Below are 23,624 nucleotides of genomic sequence, written 5' to 3'. Positions count from 1 at the left end.
CTGTACGGAGCTCACTCTAGTCCCTGCTTACCAGCCTCCATCTTGGCTCTGCCCCCGGGTAGAGCTCTTTTGAAAGTAAAGGGTTTGGAGTTTTGCAAAGTGAGGTTGAGGAATATTTTGATCTCATTGAGATAAGAAGGATAGGAGAAAATTTTTATGCCTTTAAATTTATGGATATTAGTTGGAGTAATGTGTCTTTTGAATGTCTTCTCTAAAGTTGTAACATTTACCAAATGGAAGCTATAGTAATAAATTTGCAGAATGAAATTATTTGAGTATAGCATTGTAACAACAATGCTGCTTGCAGCTGCTGTTCAGGTGTAAGGCCAATAGCAAAGCACACAGGAGGGTTGCTAGCACAGGTTCTTTCATCTGCTTTTCTAAGGAAAGCAACTTTAAGGAGTTTACCATATCACTTCAATTAAACACACATACATCATTCACTTAGTTCCGGGGAAAAAGTCAGCATCCTGAACTTTAGAGAAAACACCAACAGAAATTATGAGCAGAAATTATATAAACAGAGCAAATAACACAGATTAGCAGACAGGGATTCTAACTGTCTGTCCATAGCAACACATACATAGTTATCAGAGAGAGAGGCACCGACATCTGCGTTTTCAAAGCTGCAGAGGGGTGTTCCTTAAAGGCTGCCCAGAGTCTCTTCTTTCCTAATCACATGAATACTCTTCCAATGAGTGAGCCCCAAAGCAAAACACTGACTTCCAAGTATATACATATATATACACATACATATACATATATGTGTGTGTATATATATGTATGTATATGTGTATATATATGTATGTATATATGTGTGTGTATGTATATATATATGTATATATATATGTGTATGTATATATATATATATATATATATATATATATATATATATACATATGCTTCTTCAGGGTCACAGGGCATCACAACCATGTGACTCAAACACATGTGACTTAGGCTTTATTCTGACTTAAACAGGTCATCAAAGACTCTTGATTAATCAAAGGCAAGGCTCAATCAAAGGCACTTATTTTCCTTAGTGTTGAGAAGCAATCTGAAAGAAAAAACAGCAAAAAGGCCCACTTTGCTTGCATACTAAAATTCTATCATTATGAGTTTTAGAAGGACATGTTCCAATATTTATGTGGATGACATGACTGTAAGGAAAATATTAAGGGCCTCGTGGGGGTGAAAAAGTAAACTGCCATCGTAAATATTTATAACTGAGTTAACTGAAAGCATTGGGCCCTACAGTTTAAGGTGCTGGCAGCTAAGGGTTTGTGAAAAAATGAAGATTTTGAATGATACCAATTATAATTGTAGGTCCAGATTTGACTTGATTGAGTATGTCCTAAAGCTAAATTTTAATGTGATCTCATTTTAAAATGAAATTTGTTCTCCTATTGGGATAGTTATATTTGACCCTTTATGAGTAGAACATAGTTTAGTGCAAAATATATTTGTTTTTTGGCATTAAGGTGATATGGTTAGAAGCTGTGTGGATAAGAATTAAAAATGTCAAATTGAAATTTAAAATTAAAAGCTTCAAAATTACTCTATACTGTTTTTTAATATGATTAGTATAAAATGTTAAATTGATAGATGAAGTGGTTTTCTACATTAGATGATTCAGAAACGTATTCAACCAATTTGAGGTTATTTGAATCACAAGCTTTGTTTCATGTTTTTAAAAATCTATACTATTTATGTTATTGATAGTATTCTAATTTTTCTTGTATTGTAATATCATAATATCATTGTTTAAGAAATTATGTGATTCTAAAAAAGGATACATGGATAGTTAGGTAATTTCATCTTTGGAAAATTAACTCCCCCTTTGTTCTGGATGCTGTTATAAATTGAGCTATTAAAGAATGTGGTATATATTAAGTTAAACCAACTTAATCTCAACATTCACCATATTTAAGGATTTATTTCTACTTGAGTGGTTAAAATGCACTCCCTTCAGAGATGGATATCTGTCATAATAGAAGCTTTGAAAGTGGCCAATTTTCCCGCAGATTTTCAGTGAACTATCATATATTTACTGTATTGTGTAATTATTAAATGTGGCTATTTAATTTATTTCTAATGATTGATTGCTATTTTAGGATGGGTTTGAACAAGAAAGAATGAAAAAGACCTTATATGTGTTTATTGTTAACTGTTATTGCAACAACATGAGAAAATAAATAATAACTGTACTTATCCCTGATCTGTAATTAAACTTACTATTTGAGGCAAAAATCTGTTGGGACTATATTTTGATACTATTCTGAGTTTTGATTTCAGGTATGATCACCAGAAATATCATTACATAAATAATCCACCATTCAAGGGAAATGCCATGTGCTGCTCAAAGAAAGTACAATCTGCCTTGGGAGGTTGAGAGGAAGACATTGCAAATGTAATGGTAGGATCCTCTTGACTCAGTTTCCCCATTGTATGATTTCTTTTCTGAACAAGAAATTTTCCCACCTGTTTTATCCTGAGCCTGGCTGTGATACCCTGTGAATAATATGAACTTTTGCTATATGACTGGCTGTTTCAAAAAGTGAACTCTAAGTCTTACCCAGAATTTAACAACAAAAAGAAAACTTTCTTGTGTTATAAGTGTCAGTTTGGGCTGTCAAAAGGACAGTTTCAATATTGCTATAACCACCTCACTTTTCTTCCTTTCATAGCAAATTTCTATAACCAGGGAAGATGAATTGTAAAAGTATTTTTATATAAATTGAATCATGTTCTTGCACTACTTAAACATCTCTAAGGAAGAATACCTCTCCAGAGCTGCCCGGGGAATGAGGATGATCCTAGAATTTTCAAGGAAAATACATCCAGAGATTAGACAGCTACATGGCACAACTAAAACCCAAGATGAAACAAACTGATTAAATGGCATTTGGAATGGGTTACCAGCAACAAGCTAGATAAAGGAGATTTTATGTTAATTAGTATTGAAAGTGATTGAGGATGCAAGTATGAAAGACTTTGATGTTTTGAATTTTACTATTCTGAATTCATGGCCAATATTTGTTTAGCTTTCTAATGTAATCGATAAATTTCTAGGTAAATAAATTTCTAGAATTGAAATCTGTCACCTTGTTAGTAGTGAGTATGCATTCATGGGTAAGATTAGGTGTGCATAGCATCACTTCTTTTCTATCTACCTGTTTACCTATCTACCTACACTGTGCATGTATTTCCTCAAAGGGGGTTTAGGACAAAGATATGATGTAATAAAAATGTAAAGGTTTTAAGTGTCAAATTTTATGCAAAAGTTTTTTTTCATTTCAATTCAACAGTAAACTTCACTTTGAAAAAAGCAATAAGGTTAGATTCTTTTCTCTGAGAACTAGGAATATGTGTGTATACATATCTGTATATATACACACATATACATAGGTGAATATATATGTATATGTGTGTTTATGTGATTGACTTCCCAATATTAGGATATTATTAGGATACTTCCCAATATTAAGAGCAATGACAAAAAGACAAGGAAAGATGATATTCCTGGATGATTTTTTTTATATATTTTTGTTTTTGATCCTGAAGGTAATCAAAAACAAGACTGAAAAAGCAGAATAAAGTACTGAATATCTTTTAAGTTCAATAGAATATACACAGATAATTTTTTTTTAAAAATTTTTCTTCTTTTTTGGGAGAAATAACATATACAGACTTTTATTATATTTTAATCATAAATTCTCATAATTGGATTAAGGATTTTGCATATAAAATTGCATTAATAATTGGAAAGAACATTTTAAATCATATTCATTTTTTCCTATTTTGAAGTTTCTATCTTATACTATTTTTTAAGTTAATTTATTTGTTTTTAGTTTTCAACGTTCATTTGCATAGGTTCTAAATTTTCTCCCCCTCCGTCCTCTCTCTTTCCCAAAGATGGCATGCAACCCAATGTAGGTTGTACATACACATTCCTATTAAAAATATTTTCACACTTGTCATGTTGTGTAGAAGAATTAGAAGAAATGGGAGTAACCATAGGAAACAGAAAACATGAAAAAAAATACAGAACCAAAAAAATATTTGGCTTTGATCTGCATTCAGATTCCATATTTCTTTTTCTGGATGTGGATGGCATTTTCCATCCTAAGTCTTCTGGAATTCTTTTAGGGCCTTGCATTGTTGAAAAGAGCTAAATCTATCAAAGTCACTCATCTCACCCTATGGCTGTTACTATGTACGATGTTCTCCTGGTTCTGATCACTTTACTCAGCATCAGTTCATACAGATCTTTCCAGGTTTTTCCGAAGTCTATCTTCATCATTTCTTGTAGCAAAATAGTATTCCATCATATTCATAGACCACAACTTGTTCAGCCATTTCCCAATTGGTGGGCATCCCCTTGATTTCCAATTCTTTGCCACCACAAAAAGAACTGCTACAAATATTTTTGTACATATGGGTCCTTTTCTCATTTGTATGAACTCTTTGGAATACAGCCTTAGAAGTGGTACTGCTGGGTCAAGGGGCATACACGTGTTCATAGCCATTTGGGCATAGTTCCAAATTGCTCTCCAGAATGGTTGGATAAGTTTACAACTCCACCAACAAAGCATCGATGTTCCATGTTTCCCACATCTTCTCCAACATTTATCCTTTTCCTGTTTTGTCATGTTAGCCAATTTGGTAGGTGTGATGTGGTATCTCAGAGTTGTTTTGATTTGCATTTCTCTGATCAATAGTGATTTGAGAATTTTTTCATATGATTATTGATATGTTTAATTTCTTCCTCTGAAAACTGCCTGTTCATATCCTTCGACCATTTCTCAATTGGGGAATGGCTTGTATTCTTCTAAGCTTGACTCAGTTCTTTATATATTTTGGAAATGAGGCCTTTATCAGGGACATTAATTGTAAAAATTCTTTCCTAATTTTCTGCTTCCCTCCTAATCTTGGTTGCATTGGCTTTATTTGTGCAAAAACTTTTCAACTTAATGTAAAGAAATTATCCCTTTTGCATTTGGTAATGTTCTCTGTCACTTGTTGGGTGATAAACTCCACCATTCTCTATACATCTGACAGGTAAACATTTCCTTGTCTTCCTAGTTTTTTTATAGTATCTGCATTTATATCTAAATTGTGTACTCATTTTGACTTTAGTTTGGTATACAGTGTGAGCTGTTGGTCTGTGCAGTTTCTGCCATGCTATATTCCAGTTTTTCTAGTATTTTTTGTCAAATATTAAGTTCCTATGCCAGAAGTAGGGGTATTGGGTTTATCAAACAGTATATTACTATAATCATTGATTCATGTGCCTTGTATACCTTAACTATTCTACTGGTCTATTCCACTATTTCTCAGCCAATACCAAGTATTTTTATGATTGCGGTTTTATAATGAAATTTAAGATCTGGTACGACTAGGCCACCTTCCTTAGCGTTTCTTTTCATTAATTACCTTGATTTTCTGGATCTTTTGTTCTTCCAGGTGAATCTTGCTATTATTTTTTCTAGTCCTATAAAACAATTTTTGGTAGTTTAATTGAGATGGCTCTGAATAAGTAAATTAATTTAGGGAGAATTGTCATTAGAATTCCAAAAATAATTCCTAATTATTGTTTTAATTTCCTCTTCATTGGTGGTGAATTCACCATTTTCATTTGAGATACTGGTAATTTAGGTCTCTTCTTTTTTTAATCAAATTAACCAAAGGTTTATTTCTTTTACTGTTTTTTTTTTTATAAAAGCAGCTCTTTATTTATTTGTTCAATAGTTTTCTTAATTTCAATTTTATCAATCTCCCACTTTGTTTTCAATATTTCTAATTTGGCATTTAATTGAAAATATTTAATTTCTTCTTTATGTAGCTTTTTCAGATGCATGCCTAATTCATTGATCTCTTCTTTCTCTATTTTATTCATGTAATAATTCAGAGATATAAAACTTCCTCTAAGAACTGCTTTTACTGCACCCCACACTTTATTTGTGTGGAAAGTGTTTTATAATTGTGTTTACATAGTTCCCAGGTTTGTTTTGGCAGGTGTAACAACAATATTGCTTGCCACTACTGTGGCTATGTAAGACCAATAACAGCAGCACACAGAAGTGCTGCTAGCACAGGTCCTTTGATTTGCTTTTCTAAGGAAAACAACTTTAAGGGGTTAACAATCTCACTTTAATTAAGCATACATATATCCTTCACTTAAGTTAAGGAGAAAAGTCAGCACCCTGAACTCCAGAGCAAATACAAACAGAAATTACACACAGAAAATATAAACAGATCAACAAACAGGCTTTTGTGTTATCATAGCAATACATGCATAGTTACTGAGAGAAAAGCAACAACATCTGGGTTTTCAAAGCTGGGGGTGTTCTTTCAAGGGCTACCCAGAGTCTCATAATGAACACTCTTTCAATGAGTGTGTCCCCAAAAGTTGAAAAGCTAACCTTCCAGCACATATACTCAGCTCAGGGCCCTGAGGGCTCAGGGCCTGCTTAACATTTAGGGTATAGGAAAGCTCACTAGTGCCACATCATATACATTGTTTCCAATAGGTGACTCCCATATGCCTTAGTACTGAGAAGCACTCCTAAAACAAAGACAACAAAAGGGTCCCACTTTACCTGCCCCATTCAAACAAAGGCAAGACTCATTAAAGGCACTTGATGGCCTTAGCATTTCAAAAGAGAAAACAGTCAAAAAAGTCCCATCTTAATTACCATAGCAGCAGGTAGACTCCCAAATATTTTATAATGTCTACATTAACTTTAAATGGAATTTCTCTTTCTATCTTGATGTTGGGCTTTGTTAGTAATATGTGAAAAGGCAGATTATTTATGTGTGTTTATTTTATATCCTGCAAATTTGCTAAAGTTGTTTATTATTTCAAGAAGGTTCTTAAATGATTCTCTTGGATTCTCTAACTAAAACAGCAGATCATCTGCAAAGAGTGATAACTTAGTTTCTTCCTTGTCTATTCTAATTCTTTCAATTTCTTTTTCTTCTTTTATTGCTAAAGCTAATGCTCCTACTACCATATTGAATAACAGTAGTGATAATGGACATCCTTGTTTTATTCCTAATCTTATTGGAAATGCATCTAGCTTATCTCCATTACATATGATGCTTGCTGCTGGTTTTCGGTAGATGCTACTTATCATTTTCAGGATGATTCCATTTATCACTATGCTCTCTCATGTTTTTAATAGACGTGAGTGTTACATTTTGCCAAAAGCTTTTTCTACATTTATTGTAATGATCATGGTTTCTGTTAGATTTATTGTTGATATGATCAGTTATGCTGATACTTATCCTAATATTGAATCAGCCCTCTATTCCTAGTATAAAACCTACCTGGTCATAGTGTATTATTCTTCTGATAAGTTGCTGTAATCTTTTTGCCAATATTTTATTTAAAATTTTTACATCTATGTTCATTAGGTAAACTGGTCCATAATTTTTTTTGCTCTGCTTTAACTTATCCCAGTTTAGGTATCTGTACCATATTAGTGTCATAAAAAGAATTTGGTAGGACTCCTTTGCCAATTTCCCTAAATAGTCTATATAGTATTGGAATTAATTGTTCTTTAAATGTTTGATAGAATTTGCTTGTAAATCCATCTGAACCTTTAGATTTTTTCATAGGGAGATCATTGATGGCTTGCTCAATTTCTTTTTTCTGAGATGGTGTTATTTAAGTATATTACTTCTCTTCTGTTCATCTGGGCAAATTACATTTTTATAAATATTCATCCATTTCATTAAGATTTTCAAATTTATTGGCATACAGTTGGGCAAAGTAATTCCTGATCGTTGTTTTAATTTCCTCTTCACTGGTGGTGAATTCACCCTTTTCATTTGAGATACTGGTAATTTAGGTCTCTTCTTTCTTTTTTTTTAATCAAATTAACCACTTTTACTGCATCCCATAAGTTTTGATATGTTGTCTCATTGTCATTCTCTTGAATGAAGTTACTGGTTATTTCTATGATTTGTTGTTTGACCCCGTCATTCTTTAGAATTAGATTATATAGTTTCCAATTGATTTTTAGTCTATACTTCCCTGGCAATTTATTATATATAATTTTTATTGCATCATGATCTGAAAAAGAATGCATTTTTATGCCCTAGTACATTGTCAATTTTTCTGTATGTAACACGTATCACTGAGAAAAAGGTATATTCCTTTCTATCCCTATTCAGTTTTCTCCAGAGGTTTACCATCTCTATGTTTTCTAAAATTCTATTCAACTACTTAACTTCTTTCTTGTTTATTTTGCAGTTAGATTTATCAATTTCAAAGAGGGGGAGGTTGAATTATGCCCCCCCACCCCAGTATAGTTTTGCTGTCTATTCCTTCCTTAACTCCCTTAACTTCTCTTTTAAGAATTTTGATGCTATACCACTTGGTGCATATATGTTTAGTAATGATATTGCTCCATTGTCTATGGTGCCTTTTAGCAGGATATACTTTCCTTCTTTATCTCTTTTAATTAGATTTATTTTTGCTTTTGCTTTAGCTGAAATTAGGATTGCTACCCCTGCTTTTCTTTTCTTCAACTAAAATTCCAGCCTTTTACCTTTACCCTGCATTTATTCCCCTGTTTCAAATGTGCTTCTTATAAACAACATATGGTTTCTATTCCACTCTGCCATCTGCTTCCATTTTATGGGAGAGTTCATCCCATTCATGTTTCAGATGTAGGTATATTTCCAATGGTGTTCTCTTCTGAACCTGTGGTCTTTGCTTTTCTAAGTTGCTTTTTGCTCACTGTGATTGCCTTCTTCCTTGTTTTTAAAGTGGATCTCTGCTTTTGGGGCACATGGGGCTCTGTCCTATGCTTCTTGTTCTTTGAGCTAGGGCCTTGGCTTTGTGTGCTGGGGCTTCTAGTTCTGGCAACTGGAAACTATATAATGCTGTAGCTTAAGTGGTGCTGAGCTGGAGGTGGCTGATGTGTGGGGTCAGGTGAGGTCTTTCTGCATTTCCCCAGGGTTACACTGAAGCACACTGTGTGAAGTGTGGGGATGGGTGGTCTGACCACTGGAGATCTCCTCCCTGAGAGCTGTGCTAGAGCATGGATAGACTCAGCTACTGTTGGATGCCCATTTCAGTGTAAGTGGTGGTTCTCTGCACTGACACCTGCCAATTCCCCTGGCTGCGCAAAGGCATGTGTGTGTGGGGGGGAGGTGTCTGGACCTTTTTTTCTGCTTGCCTACTCCACCATCATGGGGCCCAGGATCTCCTGCTGGTAGATGCCTGTCTGTGCTGGTGTCTGGCAATTCCCCTGGCTGTGCAAAGACACTCTGAGGGTCCTGGTGTTCATGCTTGCTAGCTCCACAGCCCTGGGGCTCAGGATCTCCCACTGGTCTGCTGAGGTGGGGCTTGCCTGAACACCTCCTGGACTGTACTAGTCCTCTTCAGTTACAGTAAGTGGGACCTTTCCTATTAATCTCCCTAGCCTCCTGAGCTAAAGAAAAAAAAACAAAAACAAAACCTACTGCACCTCATCTTTTTGCTCGCTCCACTTTTCAGGGATTTTTTCCTGGGCTGGTATTTTCTGATATCTTCAAGGTCAGTAAGGGAGAGTGAGCGCAACTTACTGCTTACTCTACCATCTTGGCTCCAGGGACCAAATTATCTTATGTTATTAAGAGACAAAAAGGCTCATTTTGCAAGTCATGCCCACATGGACACATTTTAAGAGTCTTCCTTCCATATTTTCTAGCTGTGTGACCTTGGACAAGTCACTTAACCCCAGTTGCCCTGCCCAAAAAAAAAAGATTTTTCCTTCAGTCTGTAAATCACATTATCTATATCAGGTAATAGAAAGAGCAATTAGTATATAAAAACTAAAGTTGTCAGAATTTTCAGGGGGCAATTATGGGTTTCTAAGTTTTTCTTATAGCTCTGTTATTAATTAGTTGAGCTTCATGCTATTTGAAGCAGATTTTACCACATGAATTAGTTACTGGAAGACCAAACTTAAGAGGCCTTACTAAATTGCATTCACTAGTAGGTTTTAGGGATCTTATCTAAGGAATCTCTACAAGTAGTTTGGAACCAACCAGGGAAATGGATGAATTAGGAAGAATACATCTCCAGAACTGCCCTGGGAATGAGGCCTAAATTAAATTAAATATTAAATTAAAATATTCAAGGAAAAATATTTCCATAGCTACATGGGACAACTAAAACCCAAGATGAAACAAGCTGATTGAATGGAAGTTGGAACAGTAACAAGCTAGATAAAAGTTACTTTACATTAATTAGTATGAAGGGTGATTATTGCATTACTTTTTTTTTAATATTTCCTGGTATTTGTCTGCCTGAAGCTGTGTGTGACCAAATACTAATGACGACATATCCATTTAAAAGTGTATGATCAAAGAAAGTATCAAAATTGGGACTGTTATAGAAATTTTTTATATCATTGTATTAAATTTTAATAGTTGTATCTCAGAGCCATTCCTTCTGCAACTTCTGATTACCTAAAAATCTGTCTTCTGTGAATATCAACCTCACCTGACCAAAATCTGACTCCTAGGATAAAATTGTTTGACATTACTCTGAAAAAAGAGGAGTTTGAACTCCCTAAAGTGATTCAGTTGTTAGCTCCCTTAGTTAACTGTATAAGCAAGGATTCCCCTGTTGCCAGTTTTCTTGGTTATCTTGGTGACATGTAAATCTTCTCCCTCAATCAGCCTATTGTGAAACATCTAACTGTAATTTAATCTGTAACCTGCCTTACTTATAGAGTCCATTTAACTAGGTTTGTTTCCATAGGGGATGTTTGAGATTATGACTTTGCTTAACTAAAGTTGTTAAATTTATAGGATATTGAAGGAAGTGTGGGGTTATGAATCTTTCATTTCAGCCTCACTGTGAAATTTTTTCATTGTCTAGTCTTTAACAAAGGCTCTAACACACTAGCAAGGATGAGTGGGAATGGTTTAAAGAATGAGGACAAATCAGAGGACTTGCCTTCTTATTTTGGATGAAATTAAGGATAGTTTCTACAATAAAGTTCCTCAGTTTTAGAGTCCCCAAAACCACTATGAATTATATGACATTTCTCTATTCTTGCCTCCACAATGCCCTGCATATGGATCAGGCCTATATTTCTTAGTCTGAGTTGACGGAAGTATAGACTTTGTCTCCCTGAAGCTAGAAACCTCTGACCTGTTAAGGACCTCTGATTGAGGTAGTTTCCATTTGGTGTGGGTTCTTGGAACCCTCAAGCTTGGAAAATCTTATGGTTTGAGAAGCAGGTGGTAGCATATCATTATTGTGGTGATTTGATTCTTGGAGGCTGGGGAGAGATTGTTTAAACTATAGGAAGTCTGTTGGGCGTAGAGAATTGAACATATAACTTTTGTTCTGCTGATTTCACCTCATTTTCACCTTATTTCATCCTTTTTAATATTATACCTACTCCATCCCTTCCTCCCCAGCCATATGTTTTCAATATCATTTGTAAAGGTGTAGTATAGAATCAGAGGAATAAAGAGTCTTCTAGTTAGGACTGATCTCAAAATCTTTCCCAAGAGGATGAAGCAACCAGGATAAAAATAATATATAACTCTCCCTTCCTGTCCCTCCCCAGCTCCCACTCCCAGACAAAATTGTCTATTGTCAAAAAACTGGTTTAAATGACCATCGATAGAAAAAAGTAAATCACAAAAAGGCAAAACCTTGAGAGGTGGTTATGAAAGCTAGGAAATAAGTTCTATATACTTTGTCTTAACAATAAGGATAAAGGATTAGTTATAGGAATATTTATAAACTTTTGGTATTTCAGCACCACTTAGCACTACTTCTTCCTAAGTATGACTACTATATCTAATTCCCAATTGCTATAGGCTGTTCAGGTGGAAAAATTAGAATATGAAGCAAAGTCTTGGCAATAGTCCTAATTCATTATACATATTCACTGCTCTAGATCTTTTGGTAGAAAATATTAATGTTAAATAGCAAAAGCATGAATCAATTTTGAAGACTTTTTTTTTTATTTCTCAGATTATTAATTAACCATCAAAATAGCTGTAGTATACCTTGAAGTTTACTTGTAAAAAGTAAATTAATTTTCATACAATATACATGTAGCATACTGCCTACTATGGTTAAAAAAATAGCTTACTTTTTGTTGTTATGATCTTTTTTCTTCTATTTTAATAAAATGCTATATTAGAAGGAACCTTTGTCATTCTATAATTTCTTTTGTTTTCAGGCTGGACAGCAACGTTGGTGGGAACAGGAGATTAAGATAAGTGGGAACATTCAAAAAGGAGAACTCATTACCTATAATCTGACTGAACTTATAAAACCAGAAGCCTATGAAGTCCGTCTGACTCCTCTTACCAAGTTTGGTGAGGGAGATTCAACCATTCGTATAATCAAATATAGTGGTAAGTAGGTATTTAAATCAATTTTTGTTTGCATTGCATATGGCTTTAATCTGATAAAATAGACCATATGAGTAGGTACAAAAGTAATTACATGAGGCTTGGGGAATGCAATAAGGTAAGTTTTATTTCAAGTATATACAGGCAACATCTTCAAAGGTGATCACAGCAGGCCTAGACCATTAGCTCTAATAGCTCTGTATCAATCCAGTCTAGATTTCTGATTAATGGGTAGTACAGTGGATTCCATCAATATACAGCCTAGAATGTGACTGTGACAGTTTGCGAACACTGCTTCCAAAAGTAAGTGACACAATAGCCCTTGCCAGGGGTAAAGTTTTCATACTCTTTGGCGTTTTACTGATATAGGTTCACTTAGTTTATCCACTGGGGATAGTTTCTACATGGAGGAAAAGTGACCCAGAATGGAGGCTTTATCATTGTTTTAAAATAAAATCCTCCTTAATTGCTCTTGAATAAGGCATTTTAAAAAATAATGGAAGCAAGAGCTAAGGAAGGTAGTTCCTGGGAAATAGGAAGTTAAGCCAAAATCAAAACTTGAGATATGAATAAAAGTATCGTACAGGTTATTATGAAGTCAGTATAGGATGTGTACCTTTCTAGCTAATTCCAAAGCAAAGAAATACAGCTGCTATTTTCTCTTAGATATATGACACTTTAAAGTTTAGAAAGTTATTTTAAATTGTCTCATTTTATCCTCAAAACAACCTTAGGAAGTAAATGCCACTATTATTCCCATTTTACAGATGAGGAAACTGAAGCAAAAGAGGCTAAGTGACCTGCTTAGGGTCACACAGCAAGTGAACATCTGAAGCAGGATTTGAACTGACAGTCTTCCTGACTTTACATTCAGCACTTTACACACTGTACTATGTAGTTGGCTTAAATTAATTCTAATTTGAATATAAAGACTAATTGCATTTTCAGTCCATTTGAAAAATGAAATTGCATTTATGTACCCTTTGGGTAATACATTGAAATGGCTGAAAGAAATGCTTTAGTCACAATACAAGTAACGCAAATTTTAATAACATTTTAAGGATTACAAAATATTTTCCTCAAAACAACTATGTGAGGAAAATAATAAAAAAGATTTTTAACCTAATTTTAAGATTAAGATATTACACATACAAATATTAGGATTCAAATTTAGGTCATCTGATTCTAAGTCTAGCAATGTGTAGTACTGACTCACAAAAAACTGACCATAAACTTTGATCTCCTGAATCTTATAACTACTGGGCTAGGAATATACTGTGTTCTCTCACTGCTATTCAGTTTTTGGAGACTGACTTGTCCCTAAAGGTTGATCCCTACATATTTAATTCAACCTAGGTACTTATCTCAAGTGATTGTCTATCTGTCTCACAAGTTTGTTGTGAGCAAAGTGCTTTACAAAACTCAAAACATTGTATAAAAGTTAGAGTATTATAATTAAATCCATATTGTTATCTCTTCATATGTCTTATAACAGGAAATACTCTGTATTGATTTTAAAAAGAAGGAAATGTAAATAAATTTGAAAGAATTTGCATGTATTTTAGAATTTTATAAGATTCAGATCCCTAGCATTGGTTGTCAGCATTCCTATTAAGTATTTTTGTTTCCAGGCTTTAACAAATAACTGTTCAATTATTTCGACTTTCTTTCATTGTTCCAGTGGAATATCTGCTTTATATATTTAATTAGATTTAATATTTAAATATATTTAATCTTTAATTAGAGAATTATTTTTAATTTTTAAAAATGCCAAGTATTTCTGAACTAAAGATTACATTTACTTAGGCATTATATTTCCCTGAAGAGTTAGAAAAGTATTACTGTTAAAAACAAACAAACAACCACCTACTATTCTCTGCTCCCCTGTAAACGTTGCAATTATCTCTATCCTCTCTCTATATATGGCATAAATCTGAGGTTGGTCTTCATCTCAGTTGCCCTTCTCTGGATATAGGCTTCAGTTTATCGATGTCCTTCCAAAATGTAGCGTCCAGAATTAAACATATTGTTACAGATTTGACAAAAATGAACATTTCTCTATTAACAAAAAGAAAAAACAGAAAATAACATTGTATATGAAACTTTAACATCCACTATGTATAAATTGCTTTTGTTAAGTTTTTCTCTTGGGGTGAGAGGTATATTTCAAATTTAACATGATTATTCTAATCATGCCCAGATTGGTTGTATCCTCTTCTGAATTTCCTTTTGCTTCTTTAGTTAATTTTTCAAATGATTTGTTGTTACCTTTTTCCTTTTTTCCTTACTTTTTAAAAGTGTCCTATCACTATTTTCCTTCATTATCACTTTCTTATCACTATCTATCCTTTCAATTCACATCCCTACAAAAAGAAATCCCTCCTTTCCACACACTGGGGATGTCTGAAAATTTATTCCTCATTTTGCACCAACAAAACATCACCTTTCTTCCAAGAGGTGGGAATCATAATTCATCATCAGACTTCTGAAGTTATGAGTGTCATTGCTTTAAGTATAATTATTAACTTTTTCACTGTTGTTTTCCTTGATGTTGTTGTAATCAACATTACCTAATTACCTAAACTGTCCTCTTACTGCTTCTCACTTCAGTCTATATCAGTTCATTCATGGTCCCATAGGCTTCTCTGAATCTGTCCCATTCTATAATTTCTTAGAATAAAATAATATAGTCATAAACTTTGATTTGTTCATCACTATCCAATTGATGAGTTTTCCCTTTGGTTCCAATTCTTTGTATAAGAGATGCATGTACAGCTATGCTAGGGCCAATTTGTTAAGGTCCAAGACAGCAGTGTGAGTTTTTGTACCTTGGAAATCAAGAAATTGTCCAAAACATGGAATGCTTTATCATTTTGTTGATTTGTAGACTTAAGAAAATGATAAAGAAAATGTGAATAATACAGATAAAATTTAAAGATGTGCTTCCTTTTTTGGAGTGCCAGTTGTTAAAAATTTACCAGTGAGGTGGAGCCAAGATGGCAGAGTAAAGACAGGGACTTGCCTCAGCTCTTCCCCAAACCCTTACAGACACCTTTAAAATGACTCTAAACAAATTCTAGAGCAGCAGAACACAAAAAGTGTGGAGTGAAACAAATTTCCAGCCCAAAACAACTAGGAAGGTCAGCAGGAAAGATCTATTGTGCCTAGGTGAGAGTGGAGCACAATCCAGTACAGGCCACACCAGCTTAGCGCAGGGCAGGCCATCAAAGCACATCCCAGCCCCAGAAAACCAGGGGCATGCTTGGGAGTGACAGAATAAGCAGTTGCAGGGGCAGTAGCAGCAGCAGCTGCTCCTGGAGTTCTCAGTACACAGATGGTAAGGGGGTTGAACAACTAGTCAGAAGAAGATTACAGGGACCTTTTTCCTAGTACTGAGGCAGAATTCTGTTACTTTACCCATATTCAGATCCAGGTCCTGGGTGGCAGTTCCAGGATGAGGAGGAGCACTATCATAGCAGAGCTTGTAGCCACAGAAGAGAGGGGACCCTCCTCATAGTTCTAAGGTAGAACAGAGTGTTTGAGGTCTCTCACTGACCACAGAACAGGCCAGGAGTGTAGAAAACACCTCTTCTTATATCATAGCATCTTGGAAAAACTGAAAGCTTACAGGTCCCTAGAAGTATCTCTGAAAATAGTTGCATAAATCCCTTGAAAGTTGGAATAGTGTGCTCTCCACCCTGGAAGCAGAGTTTTACTTTAATAAACAGTTAAAACTTAACTAATAAAGTGGGTAAAAGAGTTTTTCTGTTGAAAAACTCTGACTATTGAAAGTTACTGTGGTGACAAGATCAAAACACACACTCAGAAGAACACAACAAAGCCAAAACTCCTTCATCCAAAGTATTCGGGGAAAATATGAATTGGTCTCAGGCCATGGAAGAGCTCAAAAAGGATATTGAAAATCAAGTAAGAGAGATAGAGGAAAACTTGGGAAGAGAAATGAGAGTGATACAAGACAATCATGTAAAAATGAGGCAATAGCTTGGTAAGGAAGACACAAAGAAAAATTGAAGAAAGTAACACCTTAAAAAAAATCTAGGCCAAATTGTAAAAGAGGGCCAAAATGCCAGTGAGGATAAGAATACCATAAAAAGTAGAATTTTCAGGGGCGGAGCCAAGATGGCGGCTGGAAAGCAGGGACCAGCCTGAGCTCCCTGCCGAGTCCCTCCAAAAACCTATAAAAAATGGCTCTGAACCAATTCTAGAATGGCAGAACCCACAGAACAGCAGAGGGAAGCAGGGCTCCAGCCCAGGACAGCCTGGATGATCTCTGGGTAAGGTCTATCCCGCACGGAGCTGGGAGCTGGGAACGGAGTGGAGCAGAGCCCAGCCTGAGCGACTTGGACCATCCAGACCAGAAGCCGGGTGGAGGGGGCCCTAGCGCCCTGATTCAGTGAGCTTTGGCAGTTACGAGACTTCTCAACCCACAAACACCAAAGACTGTTGAGAAGGTTAGTGGGAAAAGCTGCGGGAGTGGAAGGAGTTCGCGGTTCAGCTTCCAGCCCCGGGGGCAGCGAAGGTGGGGCAGCTACAGCTGCTGCTGTTTCCAGCTCCAGGCCCACCTGGTGGGAGGAATTAAGTGGCGGATCAGAGCAGGGGTGCACAGCCTGCCGAAGATCTGAGCCCAGTTCGGGTTGGGGGTCCTTGGGGAAGGAGCAGTGCTAGTGCCGCAGAGCTGGCACCTCCCCCCCCAAACGTGGAACATAGAACTCTGTAGTCTACAAGCAGTCATACCCCACTGAAAAACTCAAAGGTCAAGTTAGTTGGCTGGGATTGTGGCCAGGCAGCGAAAACGCACCGAGATTTAGTCTCAGACTCTGGATTCTTTCTTTGCTGACAAAGAAGACCAAAACATACAGACAGAATAATTTAATAAAGTCAAAGAGCCTACAACAGAAACCTCCAAGAAAAACATGAACTGGTCCCAGGCCATGGAAGAGCTCAAAAAGGATTTGGAAAAGCAAGTTAGAGAAGTAGAGGAAAAAATGGGAAGAGAAATGAGAAGGATGCGAGAAAACCATGAAAAACAAGTCAATGACTTGCTAAAGGAGACCTAAAAAAATACTGAAAAATACACTGAAGAAAACAACACCTTAAAAAACAGATTAACTCAAATGGCAAAAGATCTCCAAAAAGCCAATGAGGAGAAGAATGCCTTGAAAGGCAGAATTAGCCAAATGGAAAAGGAGGTCCAAAAGACCACTGAAGAAAATACTACTTTAAAAATTAGATTGGAGCAAGTGGAAGCTAGTGACTTTGTGAGAAACCAGGATATTATAAAACAGAACGAAAGGAATGAAAAAATGGAAGACAATGTGAAATATCTCCTTGGAAAAACCACTGACCTGGAAAATAGATCCAGGAGAGATCATTTAAAAATAATTGGACTACCTGAAAGCCATGATCAAAAAAAGAGCCTAGATATCATCTTTCAATAAATTATCAAGGAGAACTGCCCTGATATTCTAGAGCCATGGGGCAAAATAGAAATTGAAAGAATCCATCAATCACCTCCTCAAATAGATCCCAAAAAGAAATCTCCTAGGAATATTGTTGCCAAATTCCAGAGCTCCCAGATCAAGGAGAAAATACTGCAAGCAGCCAGAAAGAAGCAATTTGATTATTGTGGAAACCCAATCAGAATAACCCAGGATCTGGCAGCTTCTACATTAAGAGATCGAAGGGCTTGGAATGCGATATTCCAGAGGTCAATGGAGCTAGGATTAAAACCTCAAATCACCTACCCAGCAAAACTGAGTATCATGATCCAAGGCAAAATATTGATTTTCAATAAAATAGAGGACTTTCAAGCTTTCTCAGTGAAAAGACCAGAACTGAATAGAAATTATGCCTTTCAAACATAAGAATCAAGAGAAGCATGAAAAGGTAATCAAGAAACAGAAATTGCAAGGGACTTACTAAAGTTGAACTGTTTTGTTTACATTCCTAGATGGAAAGAGGACATGGATGATTCATGAGACCTCAGTATTAGGGTAGCTGAAGGGAATATGCATATATATATATATATATATATATGTTTATGTATATATATATATAAGTGAATGTGTATGTATGTATATATCTATGTGTATATATATGTGTGACACAGGGTGAGTTGAAGATGAAGGCAAGATATCTAAAAGAAATAAAATGAAATTAAGGGATGAGAGAGCATCATACTGAGAGAGGGAGATAGGGAGAGATAGAATGGGGTGGATTATCTCACTTAAAGGTGGCAAGAGTAAGCAGTTCTGTGGGAGGAGGGGAGAGGGCAGGTGAGGGGGGAATGAGTGAACCTTGCGCTCATCAGATTTGGCCTGAGGAGGGAATACCATACATACTCAGTTATGTAACTTACCCCACAGGAAAGAAGAGGGAGGAAGAAAAAAAAATAAAAGGGGGGGATGATGGAGGGGAGCGCAGATTGGGGTGAAGGTAATCAAAAACAAACACTTTGGAAAGGTGACAGGGTCAAGGGAGAAAATTCAATATAGCTGGATGGGTTGGGAAGGAGCAAAATGTAGTTAGTCTTTCACACCATGAGTATTATGGAAGGGTTATACATAATGATACACATGTGGCCTAGGTTGAATTGCTCGACTTCTTAGGGAGGGTGGGTGGGAAGGGAAGAGGGAAGAGAATTTGGAACTCAAAGTTTTAAAATCAGATGTTCAAAAACAAACAAAAAAAAGTTTTTGCATGCAATTAAAAAATAAGATACACAGGCAATGGGGCGTAGAAATATATCTTGCCCTACAAGAAAGGAAGGGAAAAGGAGATGAGAGGGGAGGGGGGTGATAGAGGGGAGGGCTGACTGGGGAACAGGGCAACCAGAATATACCCCCTCTTGGAGTGGGGGGGGGAGGGTAGAAATGGGGAGAAAATTTGTAATTCAAACTATTGTGAAAATCAATGCTGAAAACGAAATATGTCAAATAAATAAATTTAAATTAAAAAAGCAAAAAAAAAAAAGTAGAATTTTCCAAATGGAAAAAAGGAGGTCCAAAGGCTCACTGAACAAAATAATTCCTTGAAAATTAGAATGAAGCAGGAGGGAGAGTTTTTTGGACTTCTGGGGGTGGAGCCAAGATGGTGGCTGGAAAGCAGGGACTTGCATGAGCTCCCCACCACATCCCTCCAAAAACCTATAAGAAATGGCTCTGACCAAATTCTAGAACTGCAGAACCCACAAAATAGCAGAGGGAAGCAGAAATCCAGCCCAGGACAGCCTGGATGGTTGCTGGATGAGGTCTATCATGCACAGAGTGGAGGGGAGCAGAGTTCAGCTCAGTGTGGGAGGCAGCAGGACCAGCCAGACCAGGAGCCAAGCCCTAGCACCCTGAATCAGTGAGCTGTGGCAGTTACCAGACTTCTCAACCTACGAACACCAAAGATAACAGAGAAGGTTAGTGGGGAAAGCTGCGGGGGACAGAGTTCTTGGTTGGGCCACTGCCCCAGGGGCAGCGGGGGAGGTGCAGCTACAGAACTACAACTGCAGTTACTTCCGGCACCAGGCCCACCTGGTGGGAGGAATTAAGTGGTAGATCAGAGGAGGAGTGCAGAGTCTGCTGAAGATTTGCATCAGGTCCGGGTTGGTGGTTCTTGAGGAAGGAGGAGTGCTGGGGTGGCATAGCTGGCTATATAGAAATAGCTCTGAAATCAATGGCACATCCCCTCAAGCTTGGAACAAAGTACTCTTTGCTCTACAAGCAATCATACCTGCATGAAAAACTCAAGGGTCAAGTAAGTTGGCTGGTAACATGGCCAGGCAGTGAAAATGCACCCAGATTCAGTCTCAGACTTTGCATTCTTTCTTTGGTGACTAAGCAGACCAAAACATATGGCCTGAAGAAGTAAACAAAGTCTAAGAGCCTACACCAAAAGCCTCCAAGAAAAACATGAACTGGTCTCAGGCCAAGGAAGAGCTCAAAAAGGATTTGGAAAAGCAAGTTAGAGAAGTAGAGGAAAAATTGGGAAGAGAAATGAGAAGGATATGAGAAAACCATGAAAAACAAGTCAATGACTTGCTAAAGGAGACCCACAAAAATACTGAAAAAATATTGAAGAAAACAACACTTTAAAAAATAGACTAATTCAAATGGCAAAAGAGCTCCAAAAAGCCAATGAGGAGAAGAATGCCTTGAAAGGCAGAATTACCCAAATGGAAAAGGAGGTCCAATGGACCACTGAAGAAAATACTACCTTAAAAATTAGATTGGAACAAGTGGAAGCTAGTGACTTTATGAGAAATCAAGATATTATAAAACAGAACCAAAGGAATGGAAAATGGAAGACAATGTCAAATATCTCATTGGAAAAACCACTGACCTAGAAAATAGATCCAGGAGAGACAATTTAAAAATAATTGGACTACCTGAAAGCCATGATCAAAAAAAGAGCTTAGATATCATATTTCAAGGAATTATCAAGGAGAATTGCCCTGATATTCTAGAGGCAGAGGGTAAAATAGAAATTGAAAGAATCCACAGATCACCTCAAAAAATCCCAAAAGGATTACTCCTAGGAACATTGTCGCCAAATTCCAGAGCTCCCAGGTCAAAGAGAAAATACTGCAAGCAGCCAGAAAGAAACAATTTGAATATTGTGGAAAAACAATCAGGATAACACAGGATCTGGCAGCTTCCACATTAAGGGACTGAAGGGCTTGGAATATGATATTACGGAGGTCAATGGAGCTAGGATTAAAACCAAGAATCACCTACCCAGCAAAACTGAGTATCATGCTCCAAGGCAAGATACGGATTTTCAGTAATATACAGGACTTTTAAGCTTTCACAGTGAAAAGACCAGAGTTGAGTAGAAAATTTGACTTTCAAACACAATAATGAAGAGAAGCATGAAAAGGTAAACAAGAAAGAGAAATCATAAGGGACTTACTAAAGTTGAACTGTTTTGTTTACATTCCTGCATAGAAAGAAGATGTGTATGATTCATGAGACCTCAATATCATAGTACCTGAAAGGAATATGCATATATGTGTGTGTGTATACATATATATACATATGTGTGTGTCTATGTATGTATATGTGTAGATAGATAGATAGATACATACATACATATATACATATATATATATATATATACACATATATACACATATATATACACAAAGGGCACAGGGTGAGTTGAATATGAAGGGATGATATTTAAAAAAATAAAATTGATTTAAGGAATAAGAAAGGAATATATTGAGAGAGGGAGAAAGGGAGAGATAGAATGGGGTAAATTATCTCACATAAAAGTGGCAAGGATTCTGTAGGAAGGGAAGAGGGGGCAGGTGAGGGGGAATGAGTAAATCTTGCTCTCATCGGATTTGACCTGAGGAGGGAATACCATAAACACTCAGTTGGGTATCTTACCCCACAGGAAATAAGGAGGAAGAAGAAGATAAAAAATGGGATTCGATAGAAGGGAGGGCAGATGGGGGGAGGAGGTAATCAAAAACAAACACTTTTGAAAAGGGACAAGGTCAAGGGAGAAAATTCAATAAAAGGGGATAGGTTAGGAAGGAGCCAAACATAGTTAAGCTTTCAAAACATGAGTATTGTGGAAGGGTTTTACATAATGATATGCATGTGGCCTATGTTGAATCGCTTGCCTTCTTAGGGAGGGTGGGGGGGGAGGGAAGAGGGGAGAGAATTTGGAACTCAAAGTTTTAAAAACAGACATTCAAAAACAACAACAACAAAAAAAAGGTTTTGCATGCAACTAGGAAATAAGATACACAGACAATGGCGTGTAGAAATTTATCTTGCCCTACCAGAGAAGAAGGGAAAGGGGGATGGGAGGGGATGGGGTGACAGATGGGAGGGCTGACTGGGGAATGGGGCAACCAGAATATATGCCATCTTGGAGTGGGGGGAGGGTAGAAATGGGGAAAAATTTGTAATTCAAACTTTAGTTTTCAATGCTGAAAACTAAATATATTAAATAAATTTTAAGAAAAAGAAAATTAGAATGAAGCAAATGGAAGCTAATGACTTTATGAAAAAGAAGAAATGATAAAACAAAACCAAAAGGATGGAAATAATAGAAGGCAATGTGAAATATTATGTTGGAGAATCAATGGACCTGGAAAATAGATCCAGGAGAGATAATTCAAAAATTATTGGACAACCTGAAAGCCATAATCAAGAAAAGAGCCCAGATATCATCTTTCAAGAAATCATCAGGGAAAATTCCCCTGATATTCTAGATCAGAAAGTAAAATAAAGATTGAAAGAATCCACCAATAACCTCCTAAAAGATGTCCCAAAATGAAGACTGCCAGGAATATTATAGACAAATCCCAGAGTTCCTAAGTCAAGGAGAAAATATTGTAAGTCACCAGAAAGAAACAATTCAAGTATGGTGGAGCTGCAGTAAGGATAATACAAGATTTAGCCACTTCCACATTAAAGGATTAGAGGGCTTGGAATATGACATTCCAGAGAGCAAAGGAGCTAGGATTGCAACCAGGAATCACCTACCCAGCTAAACTGAGTATAATCTTTCAGAGGAAAAGATGGAGATTCAATGAAATAGAGGACTTTCAAGCATTCTTGATGAAAAGACCAAAGCTGAATAGAAAATTTTTGACTTTCAAATATAAGACTCAAGTAAGCAGGAAAGAGAAATGATAAGGGATTCAATAAAGTTAATCTATTTGCATATTTACATGGGAAGAGGATATTTGTAACTAATAAAACCTTTCTCGGTATGAGGGCAATTAGAAAGAGACAGAGGATACAGGTATGAGTTGAATATGAAGGGATCATATCTAAAAACTAAAATTGAGGAATGAGAGGGGAACATACTGGAAGGAGAGTTAGAATGGGGTAAATCATTTCACATAAAGGAGGCAAAAAGGAAGCTTTTGCAGTGGAGGAGAAGAGGGGAAAGGTGAGGAGGAATGAGTAAACCTTACTCTGATTAGAAATGGCTCAAAGAGGGAATAAAATAGAGACTCATTTGGGCATAGAAATCTATCTTACTGTACAAGAAAGTAGGAGGGGAAAGGGATAAAAGAAAGGGGGGTGGTGTGATAAATGGGAGGGCAGATTGAGGAAGAGGGTAGTCAGAAACAAAAGACTTTTGAGGAAGGACGGGGTGAAAGGAGGGAAAGAATAGAATAAATATGGGAGGGGGATAGAATGGAGGGGAATGCAGTTAGCAAGAGTAACTGTGAAAAAAAATTGATGCAAGTTTCTCTGATCAAGGCTTCT

General features: G+C 36.4%; 1 protein-coding gene across 1 annotated transcript in view; it reads left to right on the top strand.

Annotated features, from left to right (window-relative positions):
• Positions 1-3,117: 3,117 nt before the first annotated feature.
• Positions 3,118-23,624, top strand: part of MDGA2 (MAM domain containing glycosylphosphatidylinositol anchor 2) — a 195,256-nt gene continuing 174,749 nt past the window's right edge. The window contains exons 1-2 of the mRNA XM_036749708.1: positions 3,118-3,129; positions 12,204-12,381. Of these exons, the coding sequence (XP_036605603.1) occupies positions 3,118-3,129; positions 12,204-12,381 (190 nt within the window). The remainder of the gene's footprint in view (positions 3,130-12,203; positions 12,382-23,624) is intronic.

Source organism: Trichosurus vulpecula, chromosome 3, assembly GCF_011100635.1.
Source record: "Trichosurus vulpecula isolate mTriVul1 chromosome 3, mTriVul1.pri, whole genome shotgun sequence".
NCBI classification, from domain to species: domain Eukaryota; kingdom Metazoa; phylum Chordata; class Mammalia; order Diprotodontia; family Phalangeridae; genus Trichosurus; species Trichosurus vulpecula.
This window is presented reverse-complemented; position numbering and strand designations above follow the sequence as displayed.